At 41.9% G+C, this 18678-nt stretch overlaps 1 protein-coding gene across 6 annotated transcripts in view; it reads right to left on the bottom strand.

The window, feature by feature from the left end:
• cntn5 (contactin 5) overlaps positions 1–18678 on the bottom strand; it is a 107833-nt gene that overhangs the window by 37745 nt on the left and 51410 nt on the right. For all 6 annotated transcript variants that reach the window (XM_068713970.1, XM_068713977.1, XM_068713984.1 and 3 more), the window contains 4 exons: positions 16242–16365; positions 15960–16135; positions 7169–7264; positions 2870–3073 (listed from right to left, as the gene is read on the bottom strand). In XM_068713970.1, coding sequence (XP_068570071.1) covers positions 2870–3073; positions 7169–7264; positions 15960–16135; positions 16242–16365 — 600 coding nt within the window. The remainder of the gene's footprint in view (positions 1–2869; positions 3074–7168; positions 7265–15959; positions 16136–16241; positions 16366–18678) is intronic.

Below are 18678 nucleotides of genomic sequence, written 5' to 3'. Positions count from 1 at the left end.
TTCCATTAAAATAAGTTTAAAATAAAAAAGTGCCGACTAAAGCAATGTGTCTTCTTAGCGTAGACTGTATATAAGAGGAAGATGTGGTCACTCCGACGTCACCCATTGGTTTGTGGACTGGCATTCTGAAGCCTTGAGTTTGACATTTACATTACATTACATTACAGTCATTTAGCAGACGCTTTTATCCAAAGCGACTTACAATAAGTGCATCAACATTGGTAATCAAAAGAACTACTAGTCACCAGAAGTCATAAGTACATTTCCTTTTCCAAACAAGCATCTAAGAGCATGAAGCAGAGCATAACTCAGAGCCAAAGTACAGTGCAGAAACAAGAAAAACAGTTAGTGCTATAAGTAATATGAATACAATAAGTGCAACAAGCTAGTATTTAGCTTAAGGCCTTTGGCCGTCATCATGTTGGTTATTTGCAACCAGAAGTGACACGAGAGGTTGGACAACCGAATGCTGAATAAGACATTTTTAAATGACTGACAATCAATTAACTAAGGTAGGTAAGAAACACTCAGACCGGACAACGTCATGGTAGTGACCTGTCAATCACAAGGAAGCCACGCCCTAATGCATACCCTGCTTTATGGTCTATTTGACTCTAATTGGACCATAATTTACTAAATGAACATCATGCTGCATTGAAGAAGACTTGAAACTAGAGCTTGAGACCATAAACTCATGTTCACAATGTTTACTGAGGTAATAAATCAAGAGAGAAGTAGAGTCATCTTCTCATAGACTTCTATGCAATCTGAGATCTTTTTACAACCAGCAGAATCGCCCCCTGGTGGCCACTAGAAGAAATTCAACTTTAAGACACTTCCACATTGGCTTCACTTTTCAGACCCGGTGGTTGCCGCCTGCATTTTAGCAGTCGAATATATAGCAAACAAAATAAATTAATAATCAGAAATAGTGATCATTTTCTGGCATTTACAAACTACCTTGTACAAAAGTGAGCCACATGCAAACATTGAGTAAACCTGGTAGGTTACTCCTGCACGGTCAACCACGACGTACGATGTAAAACCTCTCTGAGGCTTGTGATCATGGATGACAAAAGATGTCCAAAACTACAAAATGACATAACAGACTTTTTTAAATGTCTCTTTTTTTTTTTTTATTAACAGCAATTTCCTTTTCCTGTAGAAGTCCTCATAAATAAACAAACACTCTACATGTGTTCTGATTCAGAGCCGTTTCAAAGTCACTGCTATCCACGGTGATATTATGCGCTTGCTCATATTTACACCAAGCAGATAAATCAAAGGGAGAGTGTTTCTGAGATGAACTGTATATCTGTTTAAAAAGAGTGCATTAGTGCAGAGATCGGCGCTCAGCCCCGCTCTGCTCTGCTCAAGGTGGATTGCGAATTGACGATCAATGGCTTCCAGCAGGGTATAATGGAGCCCAGATGCTTGTTTTGATTAAGAGAGTCGGTGTCGGAGCTGACAGTGGTGAGCCGCACACGGATCCAGCTTCAACTGTCTACTGTGTAATAATCTCTCACTTTTTACCGAGGCACAGATTGCGGCGTCTGATTGTTCGGACTCCAATGACTGAGGGGGGCGCACGGCGCGGGGGCATTTGGGTGTCTGCTGGGAGTTGTGCCAATGCAATTTTCGGCATTTCAGAACCCCCAAATTCACAATATAGAAGGCCGCTGAACATCATGTGATTTGCAGGGCGAGAGATGCCGGGGCATTCTTTGGCATAATGGACCTGCAGCTGTGGGGATTCGATTTGGACGTGCTGTGTTCCAGGTGAGAGGGCTGTCCTTCAGACCCGGTATCGTAGCCACATTATGGATGGACATCGCAATATGGATGCTCCTCTTTTACCACTCCTCCTTACAAAAATGAACCAGAAAAAAAAAAAAAACTTTCTTTCCACAGCCGTGAGCCACATTAAAGCGCTGACAGCAGACTGACCACGTGCCCCTCTGACTGTATTTTGCATCTCAGTTAATGAGAGACACAAACCAATTTAGCATGGTTATGTGCTAAGTATCATGTATGTCCCCGGGGGCCATTTCATACAAGGTTATGCAAATACAGCGTAGGGATTTTGCTGGAAGGGGTGTGATTCTTAAGAGGCCGATTCGTGTTGCAACATTTGGAACAAACGTGGTTCCGAGGCAGAGAGGGCCTTTCACAGCTTCACTGGGGATGTAATCTCAGTGGCTCTTTGAAAACCTCGACAATGACGAGCACCTGTGTGAAGTGATGGACGTCTCTCTGTGTAGTCGGGCGTAAAAAAAAAAAAGAAGCCTGTAGGTGAAATCCACACCTGAATCCAGCAAACAGCTCCACGGCACGGCTCCTGAGAGGCTAGTATAAAAGAGCCGAAACCCATCCACAGCAAGGGCCATTGATTCAGTTAATTTTATGCTGGAAAATGATTTCCCTGACGACCAGTTTCACCGAAGCACATTGTGAGCGAAGAAGGCTCCCAACACTAATGTTAAAGCATTGCTCACTATCTATTTACAGTGTGTGTATGGAATTCCGGACGCCCTCCACTAACCCGAGGCTCAGCGGAAAGCAGGAGGACCGAGCCACTTTGATTAACCAAGCTCATCTGAACATTTTTTTATCCAAACGATGATACAATAAAATGCACCGGCAGAGTATAAAATATGCTTTTCATCTGCGCTAAACAAGTTCAGGCGGAGGTAGCGCTGTAATAGATAGAAAATAGAAGAAAAAAAAATATTAAAAATGAACAGAGGGAGGACTGGGATATTTTCTGCGTGATTTATCCAGTGAACTCCATTAGATTTGTCTGAATAGGGCACTTAGACAAATCAGGGACCGTTGTGTGCGAGAGGTGCTATGAATCTGAGAGCCTCACCGTCGGTTTTCAGCGTCAGTGGCGTCGGAGGGCTCAGGACCCTCGCGTTCGTCACCGCGTTCTTCACCAGACAGATGTAGCTTCCTACGTCAGAGGGCTGCACCTTGGAGATGTACAGGTTTCCTGTGTCCTGGGAGATGAAGCGGCGACTGTCCTCCGCCACGAATGAGGGGAACTCATTGAACACCCAGCTGTAGATGATCTCTGTAGAAGCACGGAGCGCAGAACATACCCATTAGAAACATGCAGAACCTCTCTTTGTGTTTGTGTTGACTTGGTCTTTATGTTTGTAATGGTCCTCCGTGTATCCTGTGCATTACAAAGCAATAGTAGATATGACTCTAGTGATCCCGAGAAATCTCTGTAAGCCTACAGCCTCATACACTCTGGAGCATACGTTTTTCTGAAACAGTCTTTTCAAACACTTATTTATAATGCTGTTTTGCTATTGCGCTGGATATCATTTCCAGTTATACATACACTATGCCTTATTATTACATGGCTTTGATAAATACTCGATGCGGTTATTTCTTTATCGCAGACCGCTGCTGTGAATAACAGACGGAGTTACTAAGGACGGTGTTGCAGTTCTAACTGGACAATTTGTTCTTCACAGAAGCAATAAAATAATTTGTAAACCAATAAAATCAGTTTTAAATCAATAAAAATCATTAATTAAATCCATATTTGGTGACAACATATTCGTCTGTTTAGTAAGCGGCCGTGTAATAAGCGGGATAATGTACAGCCAGTGGGTCGTTATTGTGGAATGAACCCCTTCAGGGTGATTCCAGACCCGCGTCCTGCCCGCCCTGTTGGGGTTGATTTCTCGGTAACGACCGGCTCTCGCTGTACATCCCTTGCTAACTAGTAACTATAGCGCGCACTTGGGACCATCGTAAAAGCGTGCTATGGTGCTTATGTAACGCCACTGTGCAGAATACTATATGTATTTGACTTTGACTGATTGAGTTTGCGGCAAATCATGCAAATAATTACTGAAGCACCCCAAACGATCGTCTGGTCTCACTGCACCCAAGAGCAACGATCTGACATGTTGACTATCGCTTTGCTCTGAACTACAGCTCGGCTTTGTCACTTACCTTCTAGTGGAACGCTGCGTATACCGGTTCAACAGAGGCACAACAAACTCCAAGGCAGTTATTAACCGGCGATAATTTACATTGATGATGCCGCCACTGTTAATCACAGCTGAAAACTAATGAATAATAATCCAAAGAAGTAATGAGTGTGGGATTTGCACAATAACAAAGGATCAGGTGCTCGTCAGCATAAAATGACTGTCTATATGAAGTCTAGAAAAATATTACAGAGGCCCCTTAAGGTGAAGAAAATAATTACACAGGGCCTTAACGAGCCGACTATTAGCAGCCAGGTTATTGTACTTAATTGGTGATACAATCAGAAAGGTACAACTGGAGAATGATAAGCTGTGTGTGTGTAACTATTATATAATCTGACCACAAGGACCTTTTCTGACTTTACAGCTAATGATCTTTGACGTTTTATTAAGGTCTCTGCATCGAAGTTGAATCATTTATATTTTCTTCACGAATAACAGTGTGTGATGGTGTGGAATATCAACTCCTGATCCCTGGTAGACTTGGCGGCACAGCTGTGCTTCTGTATTTAGTATTCTTTACTGTGCATGTTGATACACAAATTAAGTAAAAAAAAATATACGCAGCTGCTGGGAAGGAAACGTTTTTTTTTTTTTGGGGGGGGGGGGGGGGGGGGGGTCAGGAAAAAAAGAGGTCATCAATAGTCGGCAAAGTGACCCTGATGATATGGATGGATTCAATATGACTGTGATGAACATAGAACAGACCTTGACAGCTTTGCTTTGTGCCTATCATGAATAGTCCTACAGTACACAAACACATCCATCATACAAATGAAGACGAATATCAAACTGAGGGACAATCCATTCAATATTGATTAACAGTATTTCACGACTCTTTGATTGTGCATCCATAATCTGTCTGTTTTTCGGCTACATCTCCTTTAGACATCATCCTCTTTGTTAATAATGAATAACTGCTGTTTCAAAGATGCTCAGATCTGAAAGTCAATTCGGCGCTCCACGTGAGCTCAAAGTGCTGCAAATAAGGCAGAAGACTGAAACGGAATCAGAAAGAGGACACTTCTGTCAACAGACTAATTTGCAAGCTCGGCATCGTTTGTTTAATCTACTGAGAGGCCTCCTTGATAACGAGAGGGAAGAGACACAGACACAAACTGGACCAACTGTACTCTGTGAACTAGAGAATGACACCGGAGATCCAAAAGGTTTGATCCAACATACTTCAGCTTCCTAAAAGTAGAACACTACTTACCAAAGACACATAAAAAAGTGGTCACAAGCACTCAAAGCCATGAAATGGAAAACAATCAACATTTCACATCTCGGCGATTCCAAATTATTTTCACCCACAAGGCCGATCTAATTTAAGTTCCATATTAATGTCTTTAAATCCTCCCACAACCAATTTAACCCAAACATTGTTTAACGCTCCCCATACGTTGTGAATTTCAAGTGAGACACGGTCCGACTCACCGAGGCGTTCATCAGCACATTTTAGGGTGGTGCCATTTTTTTTTTTTGTTTTAATCATTTCTGCTGTTGGAGATCATTTTTCATTTTATGTCAACGCTGCTGAAAAAATAAATTACAATCTCACCTGTATCGTGTGTTTGAGCATAGGCTGTGATCATGACTAATACGCATCAACATAACGGCTCGAGCTGCCATTCAACGGCATTCTAACAGTGTAACAATCTGCACCTGACTGTAGTATGATTATCATAAGTCCACTGTTTGAATAGGTGAATAGACACAAAACTAAACACTTGTGATTTCTTCTTATAGTTTTAGTTGAGGGGCCTTTTTAGCGTGTAAATAATAATCAATATTAGCCACGTTGCCTTATCAAGGACCTTGTATCCCACAGTGGTTACGCTTTAAATACATTTCTTACAAAAAACCTTTGATAGAGTTTCTTTTAAAAGTCACGGCGTTAATACCTGGCAGCAATATTTAATGTACTTCAGTTCTTGTGGGCTTTAAGTGTCATATGTGTCGCTTTGCAGATCTGATCTTTTACATCTTTTCTTAATTGTTTCCCTGATTCGACAACCTCCTCACAATGTATTAAAGTAGTATTAAAATAACTCACTACCGTGTTTCACCACACGAGACTTCTCATTTTTTTAGTTTTTAGTTTTGATGATATCTGATGAAAGAGCTCATTATTCTCAGCTGCACTTTCAGCGGTTGAGTGACTATTTATATGACATATTCTGTATTGATCCAGTCGGTCAATCTAATGGAAGCAATGTAACACAAGGGTCTTACAGTTTTTCATCATGACTGAAACCGTGGTCAATTTGAACAGCTTACAGCAGCAAGACTGTAACCAACCTTAAATGACAGAAAATCACTATTTCCATTATACTGATCTCAGTGCACCACATCATCTGCAGTGTTTGATTGTGATGTCATGTCCCTCACTCGTTACACCGGTGGTTGGGGTGGACTAATGAAAGCGCGCATGTTCTGTCGCTTGACCTGTAAATGCAGCGAGAAAAATTATTGATGGAGAACTAAAGACGACAATCATCTGCACCACACTTAGCTCTGTCAATCATTCAGCTTCATTAATCATAAATGATCTCTTTTTTTATTATTGTCAGCTATTCTATCATTGACTCTCTGGTTGCTATCATGTCATTCAAAATGGCCTCCAGAAGCGGGAGCTGAAGAGCACTTAGCAAACAATCCCACGGGTGCAGTGCAGCGGTGCGACGGAGCAGATGCAAACAAAGCGCGGGTGATTCATGGCTCGCATAAGAGCTTACATTAGAGGACGACTGCAGAGAGGGATGGTCGAGATGTGCCGTTAAAGAGCGCCGCCTATAGTGGAATAATTGTCTGTGTAACATTTCCCTTCGCTTCTAATGATCCAGCAAATTTCATCTCTGAGAATCCGAGCGCTCCGGCTCTGTCGTCGCCATAACTTATCGCGCTCGTCGTTTGAGCGGCACGGATGGATGGAGAGCAGAACGGACGCGTGCAAAGAGTAACCATCAAAATACAACGCAATAAATAAATAAATAATAAAGGCAATAACTCAGCTTGGCACAGTGATAACAATATTACTCGTTGTCATAGGATTCGTGATGAATAGTGATGAGTTCATTGACAATCCCAAAGTGCAGCAGAGAGAAAACAATATCCCCCCCCCCCTTCTGGCTGAGACTGAAGGTCTAACCTCTTACCTGGTGAATGAGGCGGAGGAGTACACATGAGCACCACGCCCTGGCCTTCACGCACGGAGACCCCGCCCCTGGTCTTCCCACTGAAGGCGCCGAGATCTGGAAGAGCACGCAAAGACAGCAAAATATCACACGGTTATGAGACATAGTAGAGGAAGTAGATGGCATCACACACATTGGTCATGTATATAAATAGAGTGCATATAAAGATGGACGACATGACAGCGCCCTTACAGTTTGTATTTATGGAGATATTGTGGGTAGTTGTTGTGTCTTTCTAGCCAAACAGCCACCTTGGTGCTAAGGTAGCAGCTAGGTGGCTCATGCTATACCCAGACTGTATGAAATCTCTGTGACATCACCCACAGGTTTCTGAGGAGCCATTGTAAAGCTCAAAGTCCTCCGGCCAATGCCTTCTCGGCAGTGACGACACAGCCGAACTCCTGAGAGTAGACAGCTAGCATTTAGCATCACTCAGAGCGGCCACGCCCTCAATTATGCCGAACTTTAAAGCCTCAATGTAACTGTAACGTGTTGGTTGTATAGAATTAACCCCTCATACATTTGTCATGAACGTTAGCTATAGAGACCAGAACCGTTTCATGTTTCACGCTTTAAATAGGTTTATTTCTGCTGTGAAGCGGGGCGTTTGAACATGGGAGTCAATGGGGATTGACTCGCTTTTGCCCCTAGCTTCAAGTGGCCATTTGAGGGAGTGCAGTTTTTGGCACTTGGTTTGGTTGCCGCTAACGAGCTGTGGCTATGCTCAGCTCGTGATTGGCTCGGGCAGGTGAGTGGGTGGAACCAATCACCTTGGGAAGCCTTGGCCTGAACAAGAAGACAAGGAAACTAGGGCTGCGACAACGAATCGATAAAATCGATTAAAACCGATTAAAATCGATTAAAATCGATTATTAAAAGCGTTGGCAACGAATTTCATTATCGATTTGTTGTGTCTTGCGATTTTTACGCCACTCAATAAGTCGCAGAGATGTTTGAGTATAAAAAGTTGAGTTGAGCACAGAGCAGAGCGGAGGTAGAGGAAAGACCATCGGAGAGACACGTAACGTTGTTCTGAAACACACGGCGGAGGAAGAGAAATCAGTACGACCTGAGTCATCCAAGGTGTGGAAGCATTTCACACCAAATAAATCGAAAAAGTGTGTTAATTGCAAGATATGCAAAAACGACATGGCACGGCACGGGAGAACCACGGTGATGATTCAGCACCTAAAACGTAAACAAGTTGGAGTCCTTGATGAGGAGGAAGGGAGTTCAACAGCAGGTTAGTCGCTACAGAATCCTACTGTTGTTCTGTTGTGAAGTGAGGAACGTAACGTCCCTCCAGTAGCTCTCCTGGTGCTGCTGTTTACTCGTTATCCAGCTTGACAAGCATGACAAGTTAGCGTTAGCTCGTTAATAACAGTAGTACAGCAGGGGTGGTATAGTTTGCAAGACTAAAGACACGATTTATTCACTCGCCTTTTCCCTGCTGATTCATCGATTAATCGAAAAAATAATGGACAGATTAATCGATTATTAAAATAATCGTTAGTTGCAGCCCTAAAGGAAACCCTTTAATTTGTTGAAATGATCATTTAATATCAGTCTTTCTTTGAACTGGTCTCTAAGTGTAAAAAGAGAATTATTGCTGACTGATCTTTTATTCAGATAACATTTGCACAGCTGCCATGCTGTTTGGAAAAATGAATTTTAATTGATCTGTGGAATTCTACACTCCAGAATTGACTAGAACGAATCATAATTAAATTCCTGATAGATGAAACCATCTGTCATATAATATCACTTTTTCTGAACCCAGCTCCTTCAGCAGACATCATTTTCAACGTGCTAATGTGGTAGTTTTTGTTTTCACCTAGTTGTTTTTTCCGTGGCAGCAGAACAAAGCAGGTTTAATCTGAAATCCCAGAACTGCAGCCTTCGAGACCCCGGTACCGCCCGTTTAATTTCTAGTTGAAGCAATGCCAAAGTGTGGAAATGAAGCGACAGGCTGCTGACCCAGGGCGGGTCTCTGTGTCTCCAACACTTTCATTTCATCACCTTGAGAGGCAGTGTTGTTTACCATCGAACTGGAACTGTTGGATAATTATGCCTCCGAGGGGCTTGTGAAACGTGCTTTCATATACAATTTCTGGCACGCATAACAATGATCGTAGTTCATGGTCTTCATCACAGTCAATTTACTGTCAAAGAGTATTTCCTTATTTTTCTAAACATCCACGTGGTTCTATATTTCTGTTCTGGTAACCGCACTTTTAAGAAACTTTCTAGTTCAAAAGGAAAACAGAAGATAAAAAGTAAGTATTGAAAAATTAAGCAGAAGAAAGGTTCATTTGAACCATTTCAGAAAATGGTAAAAAGAAATAACTCGACCTTGTGAAAAGGAAGAGTAAATATTTCATGTGCTTCACTGCACTTCTTCAGAGGAATAAACCAGGAGAGTAGCTCGTCATTAAAACTGGATTTGCAGCATTCAGTCCTCACCACAGATCAATCTGCCAGGCCGACCACTTCCTGTGCTTAAAATCAGCCATTTCCACACTGAACAGTGTGCGACGTTGGAACAACAACACACAACCCTAACATTTCTGAAATGCACTGTCATAGCCCTCTCTTTGCCCCCAATGTTGTTTAAAAGGACCAATGAGTGATTGAGCATTTCACCTTAAATTGATTTCCCCACATGTTGGCCCGTCAATACAGAGTCCGGTGCCTCCATTCAAACTGGATGCTGCTGGCTTGTCCAGCGTGTTTGGATCCTGGACCCTGACTTGCAGTCTTGGACTGCTATCCTAGCGATACTCAAACCCATCATCTCGGTGCATAGTGCTGTGTGGGAGTAGCGCTGATTTATTTGTTCTAACAAGCTGCAACCAGAGATGGAGTCTAGAGACGGAGAGCCGCCGACTGTCACCGGGTTCACTATTATTCACCGGCGGCTGTCACCACCATGTCATCTCTGTCGCTGCCACTACCTCGTTTTTTCTTATTAATTTTTGGATTAATGTTCGCTACTGTAGCTTTAATTCGGAAATAGACGAAAGGCTACGAGTGAGTATATACTTGAATAAATCACTCAAAGACAGAAACGCCAGCTGTCGCCAGGACGACTGACCAAGTGTTTTTACCTCCAACAACTGATGTACCTGGCAGCAAACAGCTGTGAGTTTGTGTGTTTCTGTACATATTCCTTCCCCTTCAATTATTCAGCCAGGCCTACATGTTGTGGAAAGTCTTCTTAGAAGGCTCGCCTTATTTAATAAATATTGATGCATTTCCATGTCGCTGCTCTATATAACCAACTGCTATAGAGCGCGATAACAATTCAACGGTACGGTACATCCAGTTTAAGAGCCCCATTACACTTATAGTAATAGGGGACGTCTTTCCTGGGAAACATTTTCGGGCACACGGGAAATTACACAATTTGCATTTCAGGCAGCAGCAGCAGCAGCAGCACTGGTAGTTTGGAATGAATAAGTCATGGTTAGCATGAGCAATAACAGCCAGTATGACAGAAAAAAAACAACAACAACAACAAAAAACAACATGGACCTCCAGTGCTGAGGGATCATCAAGTGAGTAGGATGTTGAAGCCCCACAGCAATGATGTTTCAGTCCATCAAAAACAAGACTTATTCAATGTCTTAAATGAAGCAGTCATATGTTAGGACACCAGGAGTAGAGGCTTTCTGACCTATCATTTCAATTTGCAAACTACAGTTATGTAAGTGAGTCAATATTAATGACTATATAATCATGTGAAAACAGCATGGTCATTATCCAGACATGCAGGGATGAAAATTGCAGCGAGCGCAGGAGCAGGTGCTCGATGCAAATTACTTATTTCAAGATCAGTATGGATTCAATTAATGGGCATTAAATACAGATCATCCCATATTTGTAGAACATTTCAGATGTGTGTGTGTGTGTGTGTATGTGTGTGTGTCTTCCAATGCTCAAGTCAAAGCAACCCATTAATTTCATTACCACTGTACTGCTCGAAGTGGCTCGATACCTGAGCCTCAGCCAGACTCCCGTCTGCAGAGAGAGAAGTCTTTGGGGAGAGAGAGAGATCAGAGGCCTCCTCTCTGCCTGCTGCCTTCAAAGTCCCGGCTGAAATACAGCCCAAGTGTGAGTTCAGCGGCTCAGGATTTCAAAACAAAGCGAGAGAAAAAAGGCATCCTACTGAAACATCTTCAGAGCCAGTGGATAGAATACATAGAGCCTTCGGTTGAACCTTTTGCTCGTGCACTCGGGTTGGTCCGCTCCACCTCTCCCCCGACTCTCTGCATGAGACGGGGCTGTGTTCAGTTTGACAGCTTGACTTCACCACCCTCTGGACGGGAGGATACAGGCGAGTGATGCAACAGGGACGTGACTTTGGACCAATGCCCAAAACTTACTAAACTATTGTCAGATTATTTTATTTTTTTCCAGCTCTACCAACGTTCAAATTTGAACATGAAAACTCAAAATTCATTCCTACAGTATGCAGACACAGAACAGAACCCCCCCCCCCAACATAAAGTATGACAACATCTTAAAACCTTTAATGTACTCAAGAATCATCAAACCAAGCAACTGCTTAACAACTCAAAGCTAACTCATTGTCTTCTCGTGCAGTTGGCTAAAACTAGAATATCAGACTTATTAATGTGCAGCTCTGTATTTTAAGCACAAATCTGACCTGAAAGCTGCAAAATGTGAGATGCAGATCCCCATGAATCAGTTCTGCTGTGTGTACGTGATATCTTAATTAATAACGTACATGAACACAGCTCAAGTAAGTTAATCATTCTACTTCAAGTCTCAGCAACATATAAGAGCGTATAATTACTTCTTTATAACACTGAGCTCACGAGGAAGAGAACTGCCCCTGTGTATCATGAAAGCAGTCGACTTCTGTGCCGATGCGAGAAAACGGGAAGAGCCGACATGAAAAAGGGGAGGAAAAAAGTTGAGCTCCACGCTGAGTGATAAATGCCCGCCATTTGTTATGCTGCGAGAGAGAGGGAGGGTTCTGCATCCTAATGTGTGCTGCGGGGCACCTCTCTTTGTTTCTGAGGCTCGCCTTTTGAAGAGCCACACTTTAAAGAAATGTAGACCGAGTGTGAGGCTGTTACACGTTGACGCCGTTTTTGAATATTTGCCATATAACGGCCATGGACAGAGCGAAAGGAGAAAAGAAAGGTGGTCATGGGACGAGATGAGAAGGTTTGCTAAATACAGATTAGTGAAGCAGCAACAATAAAGAGCTCTCATGTCAAGTTCAATTAAAGCTTATTTAGGAAATGTATATCATTGTTCTTTTAATTAACAATGTGTAATACTTAAAAAGTAAAACAGTGCATCTATCTGCATATCTATATATATATATATATATATAATATATATATATATATATATATATATATATATATATATATATATATATATATATATATATATATATATCTCCTCTAAATGCGTATTTGCTATATTCATACTAACAGTATGTAAACTATATCCACTAATAGATCCGTCTTCTTTGACAGTGTGATGATGCTATGTTCCACTATTACACAGAGAATCATTAATTCCCCCACACCATCTCAACACAACAACAGCTGGTAAGATGCCGTGTTTGCTGCTGACTCAATAGTACGACTGAGATAGCCACACATGTTTATTCAGTGAGTGATATTTCAGGGCTGAGCCTCCAAACCCTCCGGGCCACAGAAAATGTGCCACTGTGCCGCTCTGCGAGGAAATGATGCGATTTGGCAGCGGAGCGGAATATTAATGGTATAATTTTATAGCCGATTATAGGCCATTTCTGCTGTAATACCTTGAACCTCGGCGCAGCCTGCCTGTGCTGCATCTTTCCACATTACGCTGTGTCACGCCGCCCCCCCCCCCCAACAACTTTATACTAACTGGCCTGTCTGTTATCAGAAATAGAAAAATCCAATTTTGTGCAAAGGTGGCTCGGGTGAAGCTGTTGTGCGACGAATAAAAGGCCATTGTGTCAGCTGACACACCTGCCAATCAACCAAACGTGACCCCAAACATTCCTTCTGCTTCAGCCTTCACATGCTTTCAGACTTCAAGACTAAAATGCTGCCAAGGCACATTAGATGACTTAACTATAGTCAGGCCAATAGCTATTCGGACTAAAACAGAAAACAAGAACTGATTTGGATTTGAAAAGATAGTTTTGGTTATAATTTATTTCAATATATTCAGATTACAGGTGGTTAAGATGCTACACGAAGACACTTGAGTGGTCAGCAGTGGTTGCCTCTGGAAAGGAAGGTTATTCCTTCCAATGTGACGTCATTCTTTATCAAATTTGGTTTGAGCTCTAATCCTTTAATTAAAAGAAAACAAAATCAATGCTACAGTACAATTCTGGCCAACCATTTGCAATATATGACACATCTGTAATTCACTAAGCTTTGCTATCTCTGCCAGGCCTGAGAGGAGATTATGTGTTTGTCTGTCTGTCTGTCTGTCTGTCCATGGCTAATCTTAAGCAATACTAGATCCAATAGTCTATTATTGTTCGTGCTCATTCGTGACTGCGTGTTCAAGCATCTCTCGTGGTCAAGCGATCAACTGCTTCAACTGCTTCAGGCACAAAACACTTCAGGTCGCAGTGAGGCCCGTGAGACGCGAGTCTGTTAGACAGCTGCATAGATTCAAATGAGAGCGTGAGGCGTACGGTGAAAACATGTATGTTTGATATGCTTGTGGTCTAGACGGGGGATCAGACAATTCCGGTTTGCATTCGTTCAATCAAACATAACAGTAGTGGTCGTTGCAGCCACACCTGGAGGAGACGAGCGCTCGACTGAGTGCACCTTTCTAGTTTTAAGTTGAACCGGATGCAGTCGTCTTAGTCTAACAGATAAAGAAGTGAAGCGTACCGACAGAAATGCACACTTCGACAAATTCACAAAGAATAAGGTAAATTGCAAAACACCACACTGATTCCATAAAACCAAAAAAATTGTCAAAATACTGCCCAATAATCTCCTCTATGAATCTGATGGATAACGTTGCATTTATGCAAAACTAAAAGGAGCTGCCCCTGTCTCAGCTTGAGACTCACACTAATACATGAGTGCCTACGTCTTACATTGCTAATTTTCAGGCAAGCGACATATTTCTTTGAAAAAAAAAAAAAAAGGCTACATTTTTATTTTTTCGTACAGATTTGACACTCGAGTGGAGTGAGGGGGTGAGAAAGATCTGGACAGTTAAGAGGACAGATACAGTAAGTGTACATGTTGAGACGCAGCTTCTGTCCCTCATAAACTATTTTTTCTAAGCGCTAGCTGTGCTTTACCATCTGGGCATTTCTGCCTGCCAGTGCGGTCTGGCTTATATTTAATTTATGTCTTCTTCTGTTTTGTTTTTTGTTTTTTATCACATTGAAATACATGAAACTTTGTGAAGGAAAAAAAACTAAACAAAAGAGCAAAAAAAGTAAAAAGAATTCTGTTGGCCTGAAGGAAAAAGAGCTTTTATACTGTATGTATATAGATAGATATATATATATATATATATATATATATATATATATATATATATATAAAAACTCCATTCCACTTTTCTGTTTACATAGTTTCAGGCTGATCTATCCATTTGTTTCTAAAGTCATTCCTGTAATGACTGTGAGACCCGATAACAACACATGAGACCATGAATGTACCTTCAAGCAACATTTTAGAGAGTGAGGCCGGTAAGCTCCCTGTAGACATGCCAATAACGCAATTATGGTCATTGCTCCTGAGGAAACTGTAGAGAACAGCAACAATGCATTTCCCTCTGAGCACAGCGCCCCTGGCCTCTCTCTTCTTAGCCTGCGATGACGCTCTGGAGTTGGGCCAGGGGATTACTGGGGGAAGGAATGTGCTGTTTTTGCTCTCATTTACCATTGAGACGTGGCATTTGAGGGCACATACCCTGTTAGCGGTGCAACTCAACAGCATCGGATGGAGCCGGTGGGAACTAAACCCAGCAACGAAAACCTTACTGTAGACGGCGTGCTGTTTATTTACCCCTGGAACCAAACAGGTTTATTTTAACTCACAGAGACACAGAGCTTGCAGCTAATTATTTGCGTCATATGAGATCCGTGATCTTCTTCCCCCCTAAAGGCCTTTACACACCGGCGGCATGACGAATAAACAACACCAAGATGCATAATACTCGCATATTTTGCATAAAATCTATCCATACTGGCAGCGATGCGATTTGGAGAAGTTGCAACAATTTTCTAAATAAAAAGGTTTGAACAGGCAGAGAACCACCTACCAGGATCCTATTGACCCAGAGCAGCGTCTGATTCATATCCTTATATTGTACAGCCTGAGCTACTGTAAGCTATATTATTGAGTTTCCTCTTAGAAAGATGTTCCCTCTGGTAAACAGTTGATCTGTCTAGGGCTTTTATTGTGAAAGGTAAGAAAGGAAGAAGTGGATCTGGCCTGTGCCGCTTTTGACAGGGTTGAAAGGAGTAACAAAGTCTCCGGTCACCCGTGTTGTTGTACACTATAGTGTACATTTTGAATATGTCCGTTCCAAACAATGTGATTGGTTGATGCCTTTATTGGCGGTATGAAAGCTCAGAAAAATCAACCTTGTTCCGGAAAGTTATTGAGCAGCTATTAAGAAAACTGACTCAAATGTACATTTTTCTAAAACATAGACATACAGAGGTACATTCTACTGTGTAGAGTACATCAAATATAATATTAGACCTGGTGTACAAATGTCTACTCACATGCAAACTGCAATAGAGCTTCTCGACCCAGGACGGTCCCGAAGCCGTTCTCTGCTTTGCACTGGTACTTCCCATAGTCCCTGCTCTCACTTGCATTGGTAATAATTAAGTTTCCATCAATGAAGCTGTAGCGGTAGTCTGCCTCTGCGTCCACTTCTGTTCCGTTGATGTACCAACTGAAAAAAAAACATGAGAAGACTCAGAGATTTGAATACATTTGTGATGAATGACAGGCTAATGAGCTGTGAAAGTAGGACCGCAATTAGGAGACACATGTCACACCTGTATGTGGGCGGCGGATTCCCCCGAGCCTCGCAGTGCATCACCACTTTCTTTTCATCAGAGTCCAAAGGAAAAACAACGTCGCCTGGCTCATGGATGAAAACAGGCCCGAACTCTTCGCCGTCTACGAGGGAAATAAGGAAAGATAAAGACAAGGATGATTGCGTTTATCACATCGTGAGCGCCACTCAGTTTTAACATCCAATTACTTTTTCTATTATTCCCCAGTTTGGTTAGTACAAGTACATAGCCCCCCCACCCACCCCGCTCCCGAAACCTCTATTATAGGAAACGAGAGAAAAGGAAGATGTGCTGCTTCATAGCGAGATGGAATTCTAAACAACAAAAACTAGCATGACATCCAGCAGCAGACATCAGCTTTTTTTCTGACAGGTGATAACACTATTGTGATATAGTGTATAACTGATCTGGTTGCTCAACATTTGGGAAACCATTCTAGAAATCCTCAAAGCCAGAGTCTAAATTTGTTTTTTTCGCCGAGGACGCCTGGAGGCTGTTGTACTTCCGCCGGAGAAATAATAACTTCTCATGTTCGGAGTGAAACTGTTAACCTGGTCGGACGTGATTCCGTTAAGCTCAACCTCAACGCTATCGTCCAATAACTTTGACATCTTTTGGACTCTGCCTTGAGGCGCCAAGTGATGAGCGAACACTGTGACCGTGAGTCTTAACACACTGAGCAGTGACAGTTCCTGGCCAGGTTTGGGGTGCGAACGCAGCTGCCGTCTCTGAGGCTCGTTTCCCACGATGACCCCGATTCACATTTCACAATAAAGCGCATATGTTCAAACAGTAAAACGATAGTAACTAAGTACCGTTAGTAAGATCACGTTTGCACGTTTGAATCAACTATTTATCATCTTTTCTCTTTCATATATTTCCATTCTTTTCAAGAATAATTTGACCAACCTACCGATGAAAATAGACATTTTTCAAAGAGGAAATGTTACAACGACCCAATCTTTCCTTTGTTTGTCAGGCATTCTCGTCAGCAGTGTGTCCTATCCTCCTAACAGTCCGTGGCGGGCCTCTATTTGTTATATAACAAGCTCTACAAGCAAAATTACAAGACATAAAACCACACGCCTGCGGTCAAAAATGCCATTTGGGACTCAGACGTTGGTGAATTCTGGGCAGCTACTGAAAGAAGTTCCTATCTTTTGTTATTAATATTGTATTACTCACAGCGGTTATGACATAGCAGAGTAAAGGTAACCCCGAAGTAATTTGACATTTGAGTGATTACCGATGAGCTGTCATCTAAGGCACAGCGTGCAACCTGCCATCAGGGAGTGCTGTTATACTTTTGTTGTCTTAGTGGCTGGAAAGGGACGGAGCACCTTGGGTTTAAAAGTGTTTCATTAGTTTGAAATTATTAAATTGAAGAGCAGCGGATACAGAAATGCTTTTTGTAAAATGAGGGCACAATAATAAACGGCAGATATACTACATAGTGTTGCCTCGTTATTTTGGTTCAAAATGAATTTCCTCTGCCACATTTGGTTTGCAGCTCTAGAAACACAAATTTCCTTGTAACTGGTTGTTTGACCCGTGACTTCTTCTAGTTTTAAGCATGTGGCTCACAATCAAACACGTTTTGGTCATCGCTGCTTTACAATCATCAATAAGACGAAAAAAAAAGCACTACTTTAGACGCCACGGGAGATGAGTCAAGCTCGTAGGTCCAAGGCATGATTAAAGAATCAAATGAATTAAATTAAAAAATAAATTAACAATTGATAGAATTAGATTTCTTTACTGCCTGCCGAGCAATAATTATTTAAGTCGCTAATGGCACGCAGACACAGGATGTGTTGCAGAATTTTGTACTAACATTACTGTAAAAAGTATCATGGGCATAGTATTTATGTGTTTTTGCCGTAACACGTTTATTGCCAGCGTGCTTATATAACGTACAATTTGTGACATACTATTTAATACCAACAGCACAAGTATGACTCCAGCTAAGCCATGTTTCAAGAGCTGCTATTGATTTAAAGTGCTTCTCATGTAAGATCTGAACTCTCCCCGGCACAAATGCGTCCACATATTGATATATTTTCTGCTTCACAGTCCCTGTTGCAATTTCCTTCTGTTCCTTCAGAGTGCTCTCCTCTTTGATCTAGCCTTCTGTTAACACACAAGTGATGCACTTATTGTAGAAGGGTTCCTTAGGTACAGTGTCTCACGTCTCACATTTTCAGACTCTCCAAAAGGCATCTTGTGTTCTTCAGAAGAATTGTTTCTCTGTGAGATAAATAATGTATGAAGAATATAAACCCAGTAAACAGACAGGTAATGCTGAGCTCTTTGTGACGACGCAATGCAGCAGCTGAGTTCCTGACAGTTTACAGAGTTCCGTTCTTTGTGTAAAGATATCAATACGGTGAGCATTTAGGTGTGCGTTACTTTTGAT

Source organism: Cebidichthys violaceus, unplaced genomic scaffold (genome assembly GCF_023349555.1).
Source record: "Cebidichthys violaceus isolate CVI_PGR_0920_01 unplaced genomic scaffold, fCebVio1.0.p SCAF_1, whole genome shotgun sequence".
NCBI lineage: Eukaryota > Metazoa > Chordata > Actinopteri > Perciformes > Stichaeidae > Cebidichthys > Cebidichthys violaceus.
Note: the sequence above shows the minus strand (reverse complement) of the source record. Positions and strands in the feature narration are given on the sequence as shown.